General features: G+C 35.2%; 2 protein-coding genes across 3 annotated transcripts in view; both read right to left on the bottom strand.

The window, feature by feature from the left end:
• Window positions 1-3,402: 3,402 nt before the first annotated feature.
• On the bottom strand, window positions 3,403-12,463 carry LOC122844033 (class I histocompatibility antigen, Gogo-B*0102 alpha chain-like). The gene is made up of 5 exons (XM_044139237.1): window positions 12,385-12,463; window positions 9,530-9,796; window positions 9,013-9,291; window positions 8,580-8,879; window positions 3,403-3,491 (listed from the first exon to the last, which is right to left on the bottom strand). The coding sequence occupies exons 1-5, from the start codon at window positions 12,461-12,463 to the stop codon at window positions 3,403-3,405; spliced, it is 1,014 nt and encodes a 337-aa protein (XP_043995172.1).
• A 3,797-nt stretch (window positions 12,464-16,260) lies between these two features.
• The window catches only part of LOC122843198 (HLA class I histocompatibility antigen, A alpha chain-like), a 40,831-nt gene continuing 39,621 nt past the window's right edge, over window positions 16,261-17,470 (bottom strand). For both annotated transcript variants that reach the window (XM_044137794.1, XM_044137793.1), the window contains 2 exons: window positions 16,943-17,039; window positions 16,261-16,813 (listed from right to left, as the gene is read on the bottom strand). In XM_044137794.1, coding sequence (XP_043993729.1) covers window positions 16,792-16,813; window positions 16,943-17,039 — 119 coding nt within the window. In that variant the 3' untranslated portion in view covers window positions 16,261-16,791. The remainder of the gene's footprint in view (window positions 16,814-16,942; window positions 17,040-17,470) is intronic.

The raw sequence follows: 17,470 nt of genomic DNA, 5'->3' as shown, positions 1-17,470 counted from the left end.
TAATCTGATGAAGGTGACTCAAGCTTCACTGGTAACAGAAGTTTGAAAAAGTAATTTGAGGCAATAAATTTCTGTTAATTTTAGCTTTTTACAATCAGTAATAAAAACTTAATCCCATTAATTTGAAGGTGTTTCTACTTAGAACATATATTTCTTTATGTATATTTGATATCTGTTAACATTTTTCCCAGTTATAAATGTTAAAGTAATTTCTGTGTTAAATTGGACAATTTATTGAAATTCACAGAAGCTGAATTTCTGTAAATTCACAGAATTTCAAGACTTGTCTAAAATCAAGTCTTGGAAAGAATACATTTTTAAAAATACTAAACTTGTCACTGTCATATTTTACAAATAAATAAACTGTTATAATTTTTTTGATCAAATCCTCCCAAAGGCCCTTTTTAAATCTTATTATTTAGTCCTTGTGAACTCGGTAAGAAGTTGGTAAGAACGGACTTTCATCTGTTCTTGCCGGTACGTACTTGCCAAGAACACAAGAACACACAAGAACATACTTGCATCCTTGAGTAATTAGAAATGGCCTTTTCTGGAAAACGTACCGTTGCCTGGCAACCGTTCCAGCCAATAGAATGAAAGTGCTTTGCTGGGCGGCGGGAGTTTGTTTCCTTCTGGTGGGTGTGCCTGTGTGGTTACTATGGATTGTAGCAACCTGCGCTGCCCACAACTTCAGCTTTCTGCTTTGTTACAACTTAGATTTAAGGACTTTGTGATCGATAGCTTTGCATTGACTTACATGATAGACGGCAAGTCTGTTCTCTTGCTCACTAAATATCTGCCAGCAGTGCTACTGATCATCAACAACCAGGGCCGTGCAGAGACCTTGGGAGGGGCAGGGGCTAAAATTTAAAAAAGGGGCACATTGAACAAAAACACTGTACAACAACATAGCAACAACCCATATTAATCAATAATCTAACTGGATCCTAATACATCATTGCCATCACATGGGGAAATCCAAAGTAAATATAGTCTAAAATTTCCCCAACAAATATAAAGTTTCTGTTTCTGCTGCTGACAGTCCTGGAGGGCTGAGCTGATTTGAGACTGTAGCTGTTAAACAGATCAGAGGAGAGAACGTCTCTGGTTATGAAGTTATGAAATAAGCAAAATTGCTGCCATTTTACTAATTAAGCCCTAATAATATCTATTTAACCTGTAGAACAACCTGGCTGCAGACTGATTTATAGATCCAAAAAGCTCAAAGGGGTTAACTCTATATAATAGTTTGATGTTAAACCTCTAGATCTAGAATTATAAGAATGGAATATCAAGATAAAGAAAACTCAGTAGCTGCTGGTAGGGGCCATTCAGGGGCCTCCAGACACTCAGGGGCCTCCAGACACTCAGGGGCCCATACAAATGGTTTAATTGTAACACAGACCATAGATCTAAACCTGTAGCATTATTTATAGAGAATGACAATGTTATTATATTTTATTTAATGCATTCAGCTGAGAAAAATAAATAGTACATTTAGGATTTAATTAGGAAGTTTACTTTGTAAAAGTTTAAAGAATCATCTTGATAGTTTGATTGTTGTTACCATGGCTACAATATGGTGTAATCTTTGTGTTTCAATTGGGTTTGTCCACAAATACATCACAGCAAATAACCAATAATCAGTGATTGATTTTAAACTCGGCCAATAAACCTGGTCTCCCTCTCACAGATTCACCTTATCGATATTTAAACATGTTAGTGATGCTGAGGTTCTTAATATGACGGGTTCTAGGGGGGGGGGGCAGCGGGGGGGTTCTGTCTAAGGCCCCATATTACCTTGGGCCGGCCCTGCATGAACAGCCGCTGTGATGTGCATCTCTAGAATCTACCTGGAATCTACCTGGAATCCACCTGGAATCTACCTGGACAGTTCACTCCTGGCCCCTGTCAATCCGTCGATGCTTTGGAGACATTTTGATTCATTTCATTGTGGCATGTTTGGCTTTTTGCTGCAGTTCTAATTATTGCTACAATATTTTCTCTAATGTTTATTTTGTGAACTCTAAATGCTCTAATTGGGCCGAATCTTCCTTTAACACTTGAGGTTCTGCAGTAACTTCTATTTACAGCCGCGAACCTCCAGCCCAGATCCCGTCAGCAGCGGCTTTAACCTGCCTGGTAGAAACGTTAAGGAGAAGCAGAGCGAACAGTCAATAGGTGGTACCACCCGGTACCGGTACCGTGTGTTACAGACATTCTTTATATCTGTTGGTGGACCGACTCAAGCTGCTTGTAGTGAACCAGGCTTTTAGCAGAATGACTAAGTTAAAGTCAGAAGTTTTCTCTGCAGCTGAAGCCTTTCTGTGTTTAGGGGCGAGGCCTACGGTGGCCGACAGGTGCAAATGCGCAGCAAAAGAGAAAACATGCAAACAAAAAAAAAAGACACCCCCGAATGAAATGCAGCAAACAAAAAGAGAGACGCAAACAAAAAAGAAGACGCCCCCGAATGAAATGCAGCAAACAAAAAGTGTTGAAAACGGAAGTGCTCCAGACCACTAGGGGGAGTCAAAGAAAATAGTATTCATTTCTATGGGACCAGATGCAAGATTCAGAGAAAGAAATTTGAAAGAAAGTAAAGGTACGTATTACTATATTTCTTTTCAGATACGCCGTCTTTTATAATATTAAAACCAGAGAACAAAAATCTATGATTATAAAAGGAACTCTATAAGAAAGTAATTTAGCGAAAAGTAAAGTTTTGTAAAATTAAGAGATATAACATTCGTAATGACATTATTTATTTGCCCATAAATATTTGTCTTTATGTGATTTAACCAGCAGTTTCTCAAGAGAAGCTTTGTCAGTTAATTTTACATAAATGACAAATTTGAAGATTTCTGAAAACATTTATATCTATATAATCTATTATCATTCATATGACAGAGTAGTTTCTCCTTAATAATGAAAAATAAAATCCAAAAAGTTTAGATTAAATAAACAAACAGTTTTAGGTAATTTAGTTTTAAAATCTAATAGTTAACATTTGAAACAACTTACTGTTTCCTGCATTCATGTTCTTCAGGATAAAGGAAACATCTGTTGAACATCAGGAATCTCTACAGCTGAACAAGCAAACACACAATTCAAATTCTGCTTTTGAGGGAATGTGAGCAGCAAATATATAATTCCTTTGTGAGCTAGTTCAGATTAAATTATATACAATAGAAACAAATTTTACTTACGAGATGGAGGTCGTTTGGGTGGAATTAAAATAATATACAATTTTACTTTATACAGCCAAAATTTTCTTGTATTTTATTTGTATGGGTTACAGTTTGTGGAAAATTATTTAAAAAAAATTTGCGATGCATCAAAGCACTACATCAGAGTCAGGTTACAAAAAAAGAATAATGTTTAGGTTTCACCATTTTTCTTTTTCTAAAGATTGAATCCAATCACAGCAATGGAAGCAACAACAACAACAACAACAACAACGATGATTGGGATGATCATGAAATTGGAAATTGCTGAGGTGATAAAAAGAAAAAAGAAATGTAAATATGATTAGTAAAAATCTTCACTGCATCAGTAAATGTATGAGGCAGTTTCAGTCTGTATTTAGTGCACAATATTAGGAAAACATGTATGAGATAATATTGGTAAAAGTGTAATTATTAAACAATTATTAAGTGTTAATTTCTTTCTGCTTTGGGTTAAAAGCAAACAGACTCCAGATAGTGAGATTTCTGCCCAGTTATTAAAAAGAACATTATTTTTTACATCTCAACAAGAAAACTTTGCATGCTGTTTTTTTTCTTAATTTATCTTAACATATTTACTACAGTTTCTATCTGTTTAGCTGGAGCCTGAAATCTGATGTAATAATGCTACAGCTCTGAATAAATATGAAGAAAAGCAAACTGACAAACTTGATTCTTTGTTTTACATATAAGAGATAAAACTCTGTTTCTGTGAAATTATGTTGTTATACAACATTGAATTTAGTCCAACTCCTTGATTATTTTGGTTTGTAACTTATAGACCCTGGTGAAAAAATATATATGTTAGTATATTTCAAATATACTTACATTTGTGAAAGTACATTTTAAATATATTAAGTATTAAGTGTACTACCTTTAGATAAATACATAGTATACTAAAAGTATGCTTGTACCAATTTTCACATTATAACTTTAAACACACTTAAATATAATTGTACCAAAATACACCTTAAAAAATATATTAGAAGTATACTTTCATTGAACAAAATATGTATTTGCCCAAGTGTAAATATACATTTACTCAAGTGTATATTTAAAAGACATTTAAAATATCTCTCAAGTATCTGTCAAAGATATTTTGTGTGTATTTTAAAATATATGTTCAAAATAGAATTTTTAAAAATTCACTTAATGCTTACTTTAAATTATTAAATTCAATATGTTTGAAATTACATCTGAGTGTAAACTTTAGGCTAATAAAGTTTGCTTTTTTAGGTGCCTTAATAATCTTTTACTATTTTTGTTGAAATGGCAAAGAATAAAAAAATAACAGTCCTTATAATGGATCTGGATGTAATGTTGTTTAACAAAGTGAATAATGTGTTTATGCCTCAAAATATCAAACACTGACAGTTTAGTGACGGCAGTGCTACAACAAAAACAATACTTGTCCTGGACACTAAATGTTGCAGTTTATCTTCAGTTCTACATCTCTGAATATGATCTGTTGTTTTCAGATTTTAACTAAAACATGGATGCTGTCTTTTTTTAAATAAGCTTTATTTACACATAAAGAATATACAATTGCAGACAGTAGTAGCATGCTTGAGATGCTGGTTGTAACAAATCCACAGGATTCCATGAGAAAAAATTAAAAATGACAGTTTGCAAATCAAATTCATCACTTAAGGTTATAAGTTTCATAGCTTTAGAGTTGGTGCACATGTTTAAAGAGTCCATAAAACATCTTACATAAGCTCTAAAAACAGTGAGGTTAAGTTTGTTTTTAGCAAATTTACAGGCATGTATGTGAAACTAAGCCAACAGAATAAGAAAGTTTATAATATATTCTTTCCCAGACACATTATTATTGGAAATACCAAAGAAAACATGTTTACCTTTTAAAGGAATAAGTATATCACATTTCAGACTTAAGATAATATTGAAGTCACACCAAAATGTTTTGCTGAAAGAGCATTTCCCAAATAATGTGGGTTAATGTTTCTTGTTCGATTTGACAAAAGGAACAAAGAGGATCAATATTTGGAATATATTTAGTCAGTAGTGAATTTACAGGGTAACACCTGTGTAGAATGTTAAGAGACGCCTCCCGTACTTTATTTAAGACAAAAAACTTTCTTGGCAATAATCATGTTTGTTCCCAATCAATATTGGAATAAAAATTGTTCCAAAAAAAGATTGAAGCAGGTTTGCTAATAGTATTCCTTTGGATTATTTCACTAACATGTTTATTTCTGGTTTTAATACTAAGGAACGGGACTGAATTACCAATAAATAACTCTGGAAATCTGGGATATTGGACATGCGCTCCGCCTGAGGTTGATATAAAAAATTTCAAACCTGCTGGAGTAGCATTGAAAACAACAGCAAATTCTTTAGGGGTCACAGGAAAATTATATTTACAAATAAATTTACTATAATTAAACAGTTGACCATCCTCATTAAACAATTGTTTTACAGATAGAATATCATTATCCACCCAGTTCTTAAGAAATAGGGATTTATGCTTGGAGCAGCTAGATAAATTACCAAGGAGCTTTTCTGTTTTGTAGTTACATCTTAATAAAAAGTCTGGGCCACCCAAGGATTTAAAGACTTGTGTAGGAATCCAATTCCACATTGAATTAGGATTTTTCAAATATCTTTGGATCATCTTAACTTTGAATGTAGAATGTAGGATATTAAACTCCAGAACATTGAAACCACCTGAACTTAGTTTATTGATCATAATATTCTTCCTAATGAGATGGAGATTTTTTCCAAATGAAATCAAAGAGTATTTGATCAGTTTTATTGCAAAGGCTGTTGGGGACATTAAGGGCTGAACTGCCACAGACAAGATGAGAAAGACCTTCAGTTTTGGCCAGCAGGACTCGACCAGTGACAGTCGGGTCTCTCTGTAACCACAGATTAAATTTTTGTTGACAGGAGGGTTTAATTGGATCAAAGTTTTTATTAATTCTTGCTGTTTGCTCTTTAACTATAGTTATCCCAAGATATTTAACTTCAGACTTCACAGGAATTCCTGACAAAGATAATTCATTACAACTATTGATTGGAAGAAGTTCACATTTAGATAAGTTAGGGAGAAGAAACAAATAGGTGATACAGGGCATCCCTGGAGAATCCCATGTTCTATTTTAAATCTTTTGGTAGTTTCCATGAGGTAATTTTATTGAGCTATTTCCATAAACATTGAGTGAGGATAAATTTTTTTTTTAAATTCTCTCAAAAACCAATAATCTGAGTTCTTTGAAGATGAACTCATGTTCTATCGAGTCAAATGCCTTTTGAAAATCTAAAGATAAAATAAAGCTGTTAGCTGAAACCATTTCTGGATAGTCTAAGATACCAAGAACCAATCTAATATTATCAATAATATGCCTTCCAGCCATAATGCCGTTCTGAGATTCCTCTATAATATCACTAGGAACTTTTAAAATGTTTTTTGCCAAACAACTGGTTAAAATTTTGTAATCACTGTTAAGTAAAGAAATAGGATACCAATCATCCAAAATTAATGAATCCTTCTGAGGTTTTGGGATTAGAGTAATTAAACTTTGAGAAAGTGATGGGAGGAGTCTTTCATTATTAATGCTTTCAATAAATACAGAATGTAAAAATGGAGTGAGTTCTTCTGAGAACGTCTCATATAATGTTCTGATGTAATTCCATCTGTACCAGGGGATTTATTTGATTTAAGACTATTAATAGCTTATTTAATTTCATCAGGTGTGATTGGAGAGTCACATAATATTTTGTTTGATCACCAGAATAATTGTTGGTATTACTAAACTTGGATAAAGTTTAGTAATACCATTTTTTGTTTGTTTTTGTTTGTCTAGAGGATAATAAAATCAACTCAGAGACCAAGCAGGTTTCCTTTTTTATGATATTTTTAATTCTTCTTGTCCCAGCTTTACTTAAGATCTTTCTTAACTCATATTTTAAAAGCTCCCAGTAACGTCCATAATTATTTTCAGATTATGCTAGACGAAACAGTTATTCAATTTTCTTGCCGTCCATAAAAGCTCGTCCTCCTACAAAGTATGCAATCTTCTTATCCTTGCAGGCTTGTTGGATTATTGGCCACAGCCGGCTGTTTCTCGCGGTTTTCCACAGAAAGATCTTCTCTGAACAGGAGATTTCTTTGCTTCAAGTAGCCAGAATCCTTTGCCATTTTCCAGATCAAGTTGCAGAAATGCTGCATAGAGAATTGGATGATGGTATCTCGGGGTTATGGTTTGGTTGGATGTTTTCTACTTAGCCGATAGACTGAATCAATCACCTCCAGAAGCTTCTCTTTGTAGTTTGGGATTATATTCTGACATACCTCCACCACATTGAGCCTTACATCTTCTGTCTTTTCTTCGGGCCGCGGAGCCACAGTTTCCACCTCTTCTTCTCGCCTGTTAGCTCCAGCACTTTGTTTTCCATTGTCTGAATCTTTTCTTCAGCTTTGCTGACTCGGCTGACCGTGGTGTGCAGTGTGCTTTTAATATCTTGTATGTCAACGGAGAGAAAATTAATAAAAGACTTCAAGTCATCGATGGATTTCCTAATAAATGTCCCTTGCTCCTCAATAGCTAGCTTTAGCACCGCTATCACGTTCTCTGCTGTTCCATTTTACCTTTCTTGGTAGACGGTGACTTCGAAGGAGTAAGTACTAGATGACTTTCAGTTTTGCATTTTGTTGTTAAGGTTGAAGACATTACAAATACATCTGTTCCAACAGGAGAAGAACAAAGTTGGAGGAAAGATCCGAACATCTAAAGGCTAGCCGCCATCTTGGCTCCCTCTGGACGCTTCCTGTCTTTATCCAATTCATTTTTGAATTGGGTAAAGACAATTCAAAATAGATGTAAGATCTATTGGTATTTTATAGATGTAAGATCTATAAAGTTCCAATACACATTGTCTAACGATTAGAGGATGTGTCTGCTATGGAGTCCAACGATATCATTTCATTTTCACATTACAAAAAGGAAACTATGGAATCTGCTGATCCATAGTTGGTGCTAGAACATGTTCCTGTCTGTCCACTTTTTAAATGAAAATATTAAATATTATATTTTTCAAAATTGGAATGTTATCTCTTGTTTATTACCTCCCCTTAGATATGTATAAAAGCAGTTTGCTTGGTTGCAAGTTATAAGGTGGCACTTTCTGAACTTCTTAAATGTTATTAATAAAATTGTGAATGACTGTCTTTCCTCTCAGTGTTTTGGTGTGACATGTATGATGGATGTGCAATTGGATGGAGGAATAAAAAGATAGAGACAAATAAAACAACAGAATAATCTAGAAAGATAAATAAGAACAGAACAAAAGTGTTTCTAAGGAAACACGTTTCACTTCCAATTTTGGTCTTACTTTCATTTGTCCTGATCTTCTCTTTGTCAGCTTTGTTAACGAAGTCTTTTTCTCCAGAGAGCTGAAACACACATTCATACTGGGTCCAGTCTTCAGGTGCAACAGATGACAGATCGATGTGAACGCTCATCTGGAACGTCCCATCATTGTTGGCGAGGATCTCTTCTGTTTCTACACCCTTATGAATCTCTTTTCCATCTTTTCTCCAGAACATCTCAGCTTTGTCGGGGTACAAACCTGCAGCGAGGCAGCTGACCGGAGATGAGGAAGTTTTCTGAAGGAGAAACACTTTTAGAAGATCTAAGGAGCAGAAAAAAACCCAAAACAAAAAAGCAGCATGCTTCCTACAGCTCTCTTTAAAAACTCATATACTATATAAAATCCATGAGAACATGTAAATGTATAATTGTGCATGTGAGACTGGATGTAATACCTGTTTTCATCAGAGATCTCCTCCCACTTCTCACATACCTCTTCAGCCATTCAACACAAACTTTTGTAAAGTAAAACTTCTCATATTGTAAAGAGTATTTATTGTTATTCCACTTGTGTTTGGTGAGGACAGCTTCTGGTTTTGCAGCGATCCATGATGATGCGTTCAGGTCCAGAGCTATGAAATCCTCTCCATCATAACCTATCTGATCATAACCTTTGACCTCTCCAGTCTCATTATCCCAGTCACAGCCGTACATGTGCTGATAGACATGAACTCCTGAGACACAGAGGCAGCAGTCAGTAAACTTACAACACAGTTTCCATGTCTAAATTTAATGTTTACTGGTAAAATGTCAATAAATTAATGACAATAAAAATTCTCCTTCCTATTCAGAAACATTGCTGAAGAGTTTAAAAGGTGTTTGGAGACGTTATTTAAAAATCAGATTACTGAAACTTTACAAAAGCAGAGGAAGGAAATCATGTGACATGTAAGAAGTGAAACATGAACAAACCTGCAGTCTGGTTGAAACGAAGTTTTACAATTTCAGTGTTTTCCTTCAGAGTTTCCTGTTTAGCCAGACATGTTAGTGTTTCCTCCTCCCAGTAATGTGGATTATCTGAACCAACGTTGTTCATCCAATCCTGTGTAGGAATGTTTCTGTTTGTGACACTGTCACAGTAACTTATCTGAACATCATCCAGAAAACCAGCAGACATGTAGGATGGGACGTTTGGTATTCCTGAAGATGCTGAGTAGAAATACCTCAGAGTGTGAATCACTAATAAAAATCACATAACTGAGTGGGTTACCATTAAAACAGTATTAAAACCAACAGCTAATGTGTGTTTAATGTATCCCATACTGTTCATAGTCTCAAAACTATTCAGTATTTAAAAATTAATTTTAAACAAAAACAGTAGCTTATAGCTGCATTAAAGGCATCTAAGTTTCTCTATCAGTTTTTAATACTTTTGCAAAGTGAAGAGCAGTTTGGTTTCTAACTGATAAATAGTTTCTCAGCATAAATTACTCTGAAAAAAGCATTTGTTCCCTACTTTTGCTTTCACTTCTTTTTAAGGAAAAAAAGTTATACAAAACAGAAAAGCCTATTGTAAAAAGATAATTGCCTGACTTGCTTAATCATAAATAACCGATGATTTAACTTTTCTGAAATACCATTTCAGAAAAAGAAGAAGCTAATAATGGTTGTTATTGTTGGTCTTGGGCTGATTCAGTACCTGTGTGGCTGTCAGTAGTTGATTAGAGCCATTAAATTAGCTTTCTCCTTGAAATGAAATGAAATTTATTCGAACATGATACAAATATAAAAATAAAATAGTGCACAGTAACAAGAAGTGCATAAGAAAGAAGAGAAAATACAGATTTTTAGTTTCAGTTAACATATCATGCTCAAAATGGGGTAGGAAGAAGTGAGAACTTATAAACTCCTACCCCTAAACACTTGAGACTTTAGAGTCCTACTGTCATTAAAAAAAAATCAAAATCAAAGTGGCAGTCAGAAGTAACAGTTACTAATATTTACCTATACATTTTCCCATTTTATGCTGGTTTATCTTTCTAAACCCTTACACCAAGTTGTTATCTTCAATACACACCTTATTGCTTTCTGTCCCCATGTGTGTATCTATTGAAAATTACCTCTTTGTACTTTCTTTTGAATTGTGTTAAACTATTGCTTTGTTTTAAATCTTCATGTAACTTATTCCATAACTTTACACCTTTAATTGAAATACAGAAGCTTTTTCTTGTTGTTCTAAAATTGCGGATCTTGAAGTTTGAGTGACCCCTTCATAAAGAACATCCAATCAGTTTGTAACTGAAACTGAACCTTATCCAAAAGGACAACGATACAAACCAGACTAGGAAGTCCACTTTTAAAAATGTTAAAATACTAAAGTCTTGGACTCTCCTGCTCAAAGTAGCAACTTAAAACCAACTGAGATGTTGTGGCATGAAGCTAAATAGGTAATTTATGATTGAAAACCCTCCATTCTGCCTGAGTTAAAACAATCCTGCTAATCTGAGTTCAAAACTTCTTCACAGTGACAAAAAGCTGTTTTTAGTCATCGCAAATGGTCGGTGGCAGTTATAGCCAATTACAAAAGCATAAAAGGTTAATAAGTTTATTTGGGGAAAAGAGCTTTAAAATTAAACCCAGGTTGGTTTGGAAAGATTTTTCCCCTTAAGAATTTAAATCCTCAATTTGAAAACTGCATGTTGGATTTATGTGGGTCATCTATTAAAATATAATAATTAATCTAAATGATTTAAGAGTGAATCATTTAGCGTTTAGCATTTTTTTGTGTTTACATTCGCCTCACAGTAAATATAAACTGCGAGGTTTTTGAAAATCTAAAAAATACATTCCTTAAATATTCCTTTTACAGGGGTCTCAAACTCCAGTCCTCAAGGGCTGCAGTCCTGAAACTTTTAGATGTGCCTCTGCTGCACCTGAATAGAATAATTAAGGGTCTGGAGAACTGATCTACACAAGGTGGAGGTGATTAAGCCATTTCATTACATTTACAAAAATGCAGGACTGCGGCCCTCGAGGACTGGAGTTTGAGACCCCGGCTTTAAAATATAAGTAAGCAGATTTTCTTCTTTCTCATAGAAATGTTTCTGTTTTACCAACCAGAGGGGAACCAAAAGTACATCAGCTGCTTTTGGAACATCACACTACAAATAGTTTCACAATGAGACATGAAATGGTCATGAACATAAATATTTATATGTTGTTTCTTTCTTTCTTTATTATTTATTTGGATGAGGCAAGTGATAGACGTAAGCAAATTCTGAACACTATAACATTCAGACTCCCCAAATGAGTCTTTAACACTATAAAACATACTAGAAGACAATACAGCATCATAGCAAGATTTAAAAAATTATACATAACATACAAAGTATAACAGAAATAATACAAGGACTATTATAGAACCACTGAGATTTGGCTTTTAATCATGTTTACAAGTCTGGTCTTCTTTGAGAGACTGCTGCACCTTTATCTGAAAATATTTGAAACCTTCTGGAGGAAACCAGTAAGAAATCTTTTAATCTTACTGGACAACATAATGACAGGTTTGGTACATATTTATGAGGAGACGCTGTATCTTCAGAGTAAAAAGGACCACAAAATGTCACCAGCTTCAGGCAAGAAAAGTATTTACCAAACAGCCATCTAAACTTCAGCTGTACTTCCCCACTGTCACTAAATAGGTTACTATTTAAAAACAATACTATAGAAAAAAATTACCCGATTGATTCCTTAAATAAGGAACTTAAATATTCACCTTTCAGGACAAAACACCAGTAAGAGGTTTGATCTATAGATTAATAACTCACCTGATTCTGTCCCCTTTATTTCCAGTAAAATCAATAAGATTAATGTCCTCGCTGCACCTCCACATTTTCGACTCCACATTTTAAATAACAACCTGTGATTTTTTTTTCTTCCTTCTCCTTTAAAGGCACTTTGACAAAATAAGGAAGAAGGTCAGCTGTGAAGTTCCCTAAATTGGTCACCAGTTTCTTAAAGTTGGTTTAAACAAAAATGAAACAATGTCTTTTTAAATCAGGTGTGTAAAAAGGAAACTTTAAGTATCCTAACTATTAATTCAGCAAATCCTGGGTTTTCACTATAGAAATTCCAATCTAAAGACATTTTTAATAATTTTAATATGTGTTCTGGTGAGAATCTTTTTTTTTTAGATTAAAATTATCTTTTTAAAATAAAAACCTTTAGGAAGGGACACATTGCTACCTTTCATTTAGCCCACAGTTCTGTATTATTTGTTTTATTGGTCAAATGTAATATTTTAATATTAAATGTTTTGTTTTTGGGCTGAACAGTGGTGCAGTTGGTAGAGCTGTTGCCTTGCAGCAAGAAGGTCCTGGGTTCGATTCCCAGTCCGGGGTCTTTCTGCATGGCGTTTGCATGTTCTCCCTGTGCATGGTGGGTTCTCTCCAGGTTCTCCGGCTTCCTCCCACAGTCCAAAAACATGACTGTCAGGTTAATTGGTCTCTCTAAATTCTCCCTAGGTGTGAGTGTGTGTGTGAATGGTTGTTTGTCTTGTATGTCTTGTATGTATGGCGACCTGTCCAGGGTGAACCCGCCTCTCGCCTGGAACGTTAGCTGGGGAGAGGAACCAGCAACCAGCAAATGGATGGATGGATGGTGTTTTATAAGTCTGGTACTCTGCCATAGCCTGCTGCCCATTTCAGGCGATGTTGATGACTGGAGATGTTTGGAAACGGGTAACTGATTCAGGGTAGAGCCCTCTGCGGCTTTGCTGGGGATGGGCTCAGGTAGGGTCAGTGTTTCGGAGGCGGACTTTTTACGAGGCCGGTCTTTGGGGACAGAGAGGGATTCGGGTGCATCCGTGCACATCGGGGTTGATGGGGCACTGGCAGTGCCGTTTAGGGCGCAGGAGGACAAGGCGGTCTCGCTTATGGAGATTGATGGGGAACGCCCTAATCTTATGGTTGGTGGCCTCCTGGATGGTACGCTCAAACTCTCTCACCTCATCCATTGTCAGGTCTGGAAAGAGATTTTGCAAGAGACAATACACAAGTTAGTGTTTTTGTGTGTTCATGTGTTGGCATTGTCTTGGCATGTGGATCTTACTACTAATGATCTAGTTTGCTCGTTTTGGATGGAGATGCCGATTATATTGTTCTTTTGCATGTTTGTCCTTTTTGCACCCAGAAAAGGCGCGGCCAGCCGTGAGATCCTGAGTCAAATCCATCTCACCTTACAGACGAGTCAAACCTACTTAAAATTATTTCTATCGTCCACTTGTGACCTGAATATATGGACATATGGCTGTAATAAATAATATACATCAGTAGAAAGCTATTCAGAGCCATTTTGGTTTGATAAGCCAAAAGAGGGATTCAAAAGAGGGATTTAATCAACACAATGTTTTTTTATATATAATTTTTTAATTACTATTTGTCAGCTGGTGATGGCCTCACTAAACAGGATGTTGTTTTTAAAAGCAACATTGCAAATTCAAGCAGACATCACTGTGCAAACAGAATTGAAAACTACTGCAGTTACCAAGCCTTATTTTTACTGAGAAGCATTTTGTTATTTTATCATTAAACTTTAATTGAACGGTCCTTTGGAGACTCAGAAGCCTGCTTGCTACTTTAACATGACTTTTTAGGAGAGGAGTGCCATCTGGTGTTTACAAATACAAATTGCAGGCTGCAAAGTGAGCGTTTAAAGCAGCTTATTAAGGTGAACAGTTCCAGTCTGGATGGACTTTATGTATAAGTAGGAATAAATTCCTGAATAGGTAAATGTGTTTAGACTTTCTTCCCCCTTTAGAGGAAATATTTGTCTAAAAATGAAATCAGGAACTGAAAATAATAATTGTCAACCAAACAAAAGAAAAACAAAACACTGATTAAAAACCAAAGGATATGTTTGCTATTTATGTGTTATTATTATATAACCATGATGTTTTTATTTTTTTAGCTAACTGTTAGATTTTTAAAAATGCCAGTCAAATGTTCCTTCTTTTTTTTAGCTCCAAATGTAATGCCCTATGAAGCTTTTACCACCTAAAAATATGAGACAGAGAAGGGAAAAATGGAGCAAAAAGAAAAAAAAGGCACATACACTTGCTTTGTCATAGATCTCTATGCCTTCCATGGAAGATGGGTTTGTTGTGGAATGCTCTTGCTGCTCATTGCAAACTTTAATGTTGGTTTTCTTATGTATTTTTCTCTCGTAATCCCGAACGTCATCCAAAGTCACATCTTTGTCTCTGCCACTTTCATTTTGTCATTGTCCCATTTGTTTTTGGTGATTAAAGCCTGAGCTACTGGAGCAGACCATCTCTCTGATTTCAGGTCAAATGCTATGAAGTCCTCTCCATCATAACCAAAGTTTTCCCAACCTTCAATGTTTTTATATTCATCTCCATCGGGCTGCCTGGGAACATCCTCTAGGCTTCATTCTGGGAAACCAGATGATCTATGTTAGGTTTTGTTTTTCTATAAAGGCAAAATGATTCATGCAAATGTTGAGAGGCAAAAGAGGAAGTATTGGTCACCTTGGTAACTATCTGATTAACCTTTGCCAGGACAGAGAAGTTTGTTGTCTGCCTTGTTAAGCCACATTTCCAAGTATACTTGTACTTAAAATGTACTTACGCAAATGTAAGTAGGTTTGAAAGATACTAAAGTATATTTCTTTCACCTGGGTTTTTGATATTCATTTTGTGCTTTGTTTCTGTCATTATTGTGTGTTTAAAGTTATTATGTCAAAATTGGTACAAACATGCTTTTAGTATATTTTGTATATATTTATAGATACATAAATATAATTGTAGGGCTGCACAGTGGCACAGTTGGTAGAGCTGTTGCCTTACGATAGTGTTGATTACACTGTTTGACATTTCTGCTCAAGCTATTTACGGATCTGTCAGGTTTCCAATATGTGACCCCCCCAGCAATAAACTCGTTCCTACACCCTTAGTTGCATTCTTTGCGTCAAGCCACTCATAAACCAGTGACGGCATCAGAAGCATCTTGCCGGGGTTTAAGACAGAAAGGACTGGACTGCTGCTGAGTGGTCCAAAGTTCTGTTCTCTGCTGAAAGTAAATTTAGCATTTCCTTTGGAAATCAAGGCCCTACAGTCTGGAGGCACAAAATCCATGTTGTTTGAGGTCCAGTCTAAAGTTTCCAGTCAGTGGTGGTTTGTGTTGCCATGTCATCTACTGGTGTTGGTCCACTGTGTTTTCTGAGGTTCAAGCTCAACGCAGCCATTTACCAGGAAGTTTTAGGGCACTTCATGCTTCCTGCTGCTGACCAACTTTATGGATATACAGATTTAATGTTCAAACATGACTTAGCACCTGCACACAGTGTCAAAGCAACAGTACCTGGTTTAAGGACCATGATATCCTTGTTCTTAATCGGTCAGCAAACTCTCCTGACCTTAACTCCTTAGAAAATCTATTGGGTATTGTCAAGAGGAAGATGTGATTACTGATTTAAATTAACTTCTTCATATTGTTCTAATTTTTTGACCAGCACCTGTAATGCTGCCATCGTCATAAAGCCACCATAGGTGGGTGTAGCATTCGGTTATGTGTTCACAGGTCCACTCCACTGCTGCACCCAGCAAATCTGTCTGGCTGGAGTGTAACAGAGATGGATAAAGGTATTGTGGTTCAGTGACTACAGAATGAGCGTGACAACTCCTGCACAAGCTAAACCCCTGACAACTTTATTATCTTTACTCAAGATTTTTAACATTTTGAATTCAAGTTACAGAAAACAAAACTAATTAACACCCAAAAAGAAAGAAACTCACCAAAAACTAAGCCTTATCCCCATTCAATATCACAATTAAAAATAACAACAAAAACATTAAGTCAAAAGGTAAACTAATGTAAAACAAATACAAATTAGCCAAGTTTATGAACTGACAAGCATTTACCCCAAATATATGATGCAGATTATGTTTTATCCTGACTGTTTAAACAAACATTTTCAAACTAAAATAAAACCACCAAGTCCTTCCTCTGGCAAAGATTTTCCTTGTTACAGTTAAAAATCAAAAAGCAATAGCGATAGTTATTTTTCAAAACCTCTTAAAGACATAAATAATATTTGAATATAAAGGCCAAAAGATCTAAAACGTTTCAGAAATATGTACAACTGATGCTTTGACCAAATGAAGATGCTCAAAAAAGACTGATTTTGGTGCATTTGAATATTGGTGTCCAAGGTCCTCAGTTGGTGGTTCTCCTTTTGCTGTTGAGACAGTTAAAAAGCACAAATATTATTTAGAGAATGTTCCCATGTGCTGGTGTTCATATACACAGTTTGCATCATGCATATAAGGCACTGATACAAAAATAAATCATAAGACTGGAAATGTACCATTGAATGAGTGGTTCATCTGATGAGGCACTGTCCTTGCTGTTGTTTGATTTGTCACTAGATAAAGATGATGTTGAAGACTTGGTATTTTGAGCATCTGGAAAATTAAGAAAAAAAACATGTAAAATGCACATTGTTATTTTCAGTGACAAAATACTTTGTGTCAAAGTTTCTTTTGATTCAACTAATGATGTGCTGGGTTCACACTATTATTTCTGGTCCTATTAGATAAAACTTTTTGTAGTGAAAGAAAATCTCTAGTCCTGAGTTTGAATTGGTGGTCTGTGGTTCAGGTGGACAAAATGAACAGAACTCAACCAAAGACCACATCAGCGTCAGAAATTTTCTGATAATCATGCAGTATGGTTGCCATTTTATGGAGTGAAAATAGTCTCAAAGTATCTGTGCATGTATAAAAAATATCTGTACATGTGTAATACTGGATTTGTAACTCGTGTAAGCATTTTTGTGTGTAACTTTGGATAGTTGTGTCTGTGAAACATTATTTTCATATAAAATATTGAAAAA

The sequence above is a fragment of the Gambusia affinis genome, linkage group LG14, assembly GCF_019740435.1.
Source record: "Gambusia affinis linkage group LG14, SWU_Gaff_1.0, whole genome shotgun sequence".
Classification (NCBI taxonomy): domain Eukaryota; kingdom Metazoa; phylum Chordata; class Actinopteri; order Cyprinodontiformes; family Poeciliidae; genus Gambusia; species Gambusia affinis.
The sequence above is the reverse complement of the archived record's forward strand: the minus strand, read 5'-3'. Positions and strand labels throughout refer to the sequence as shown.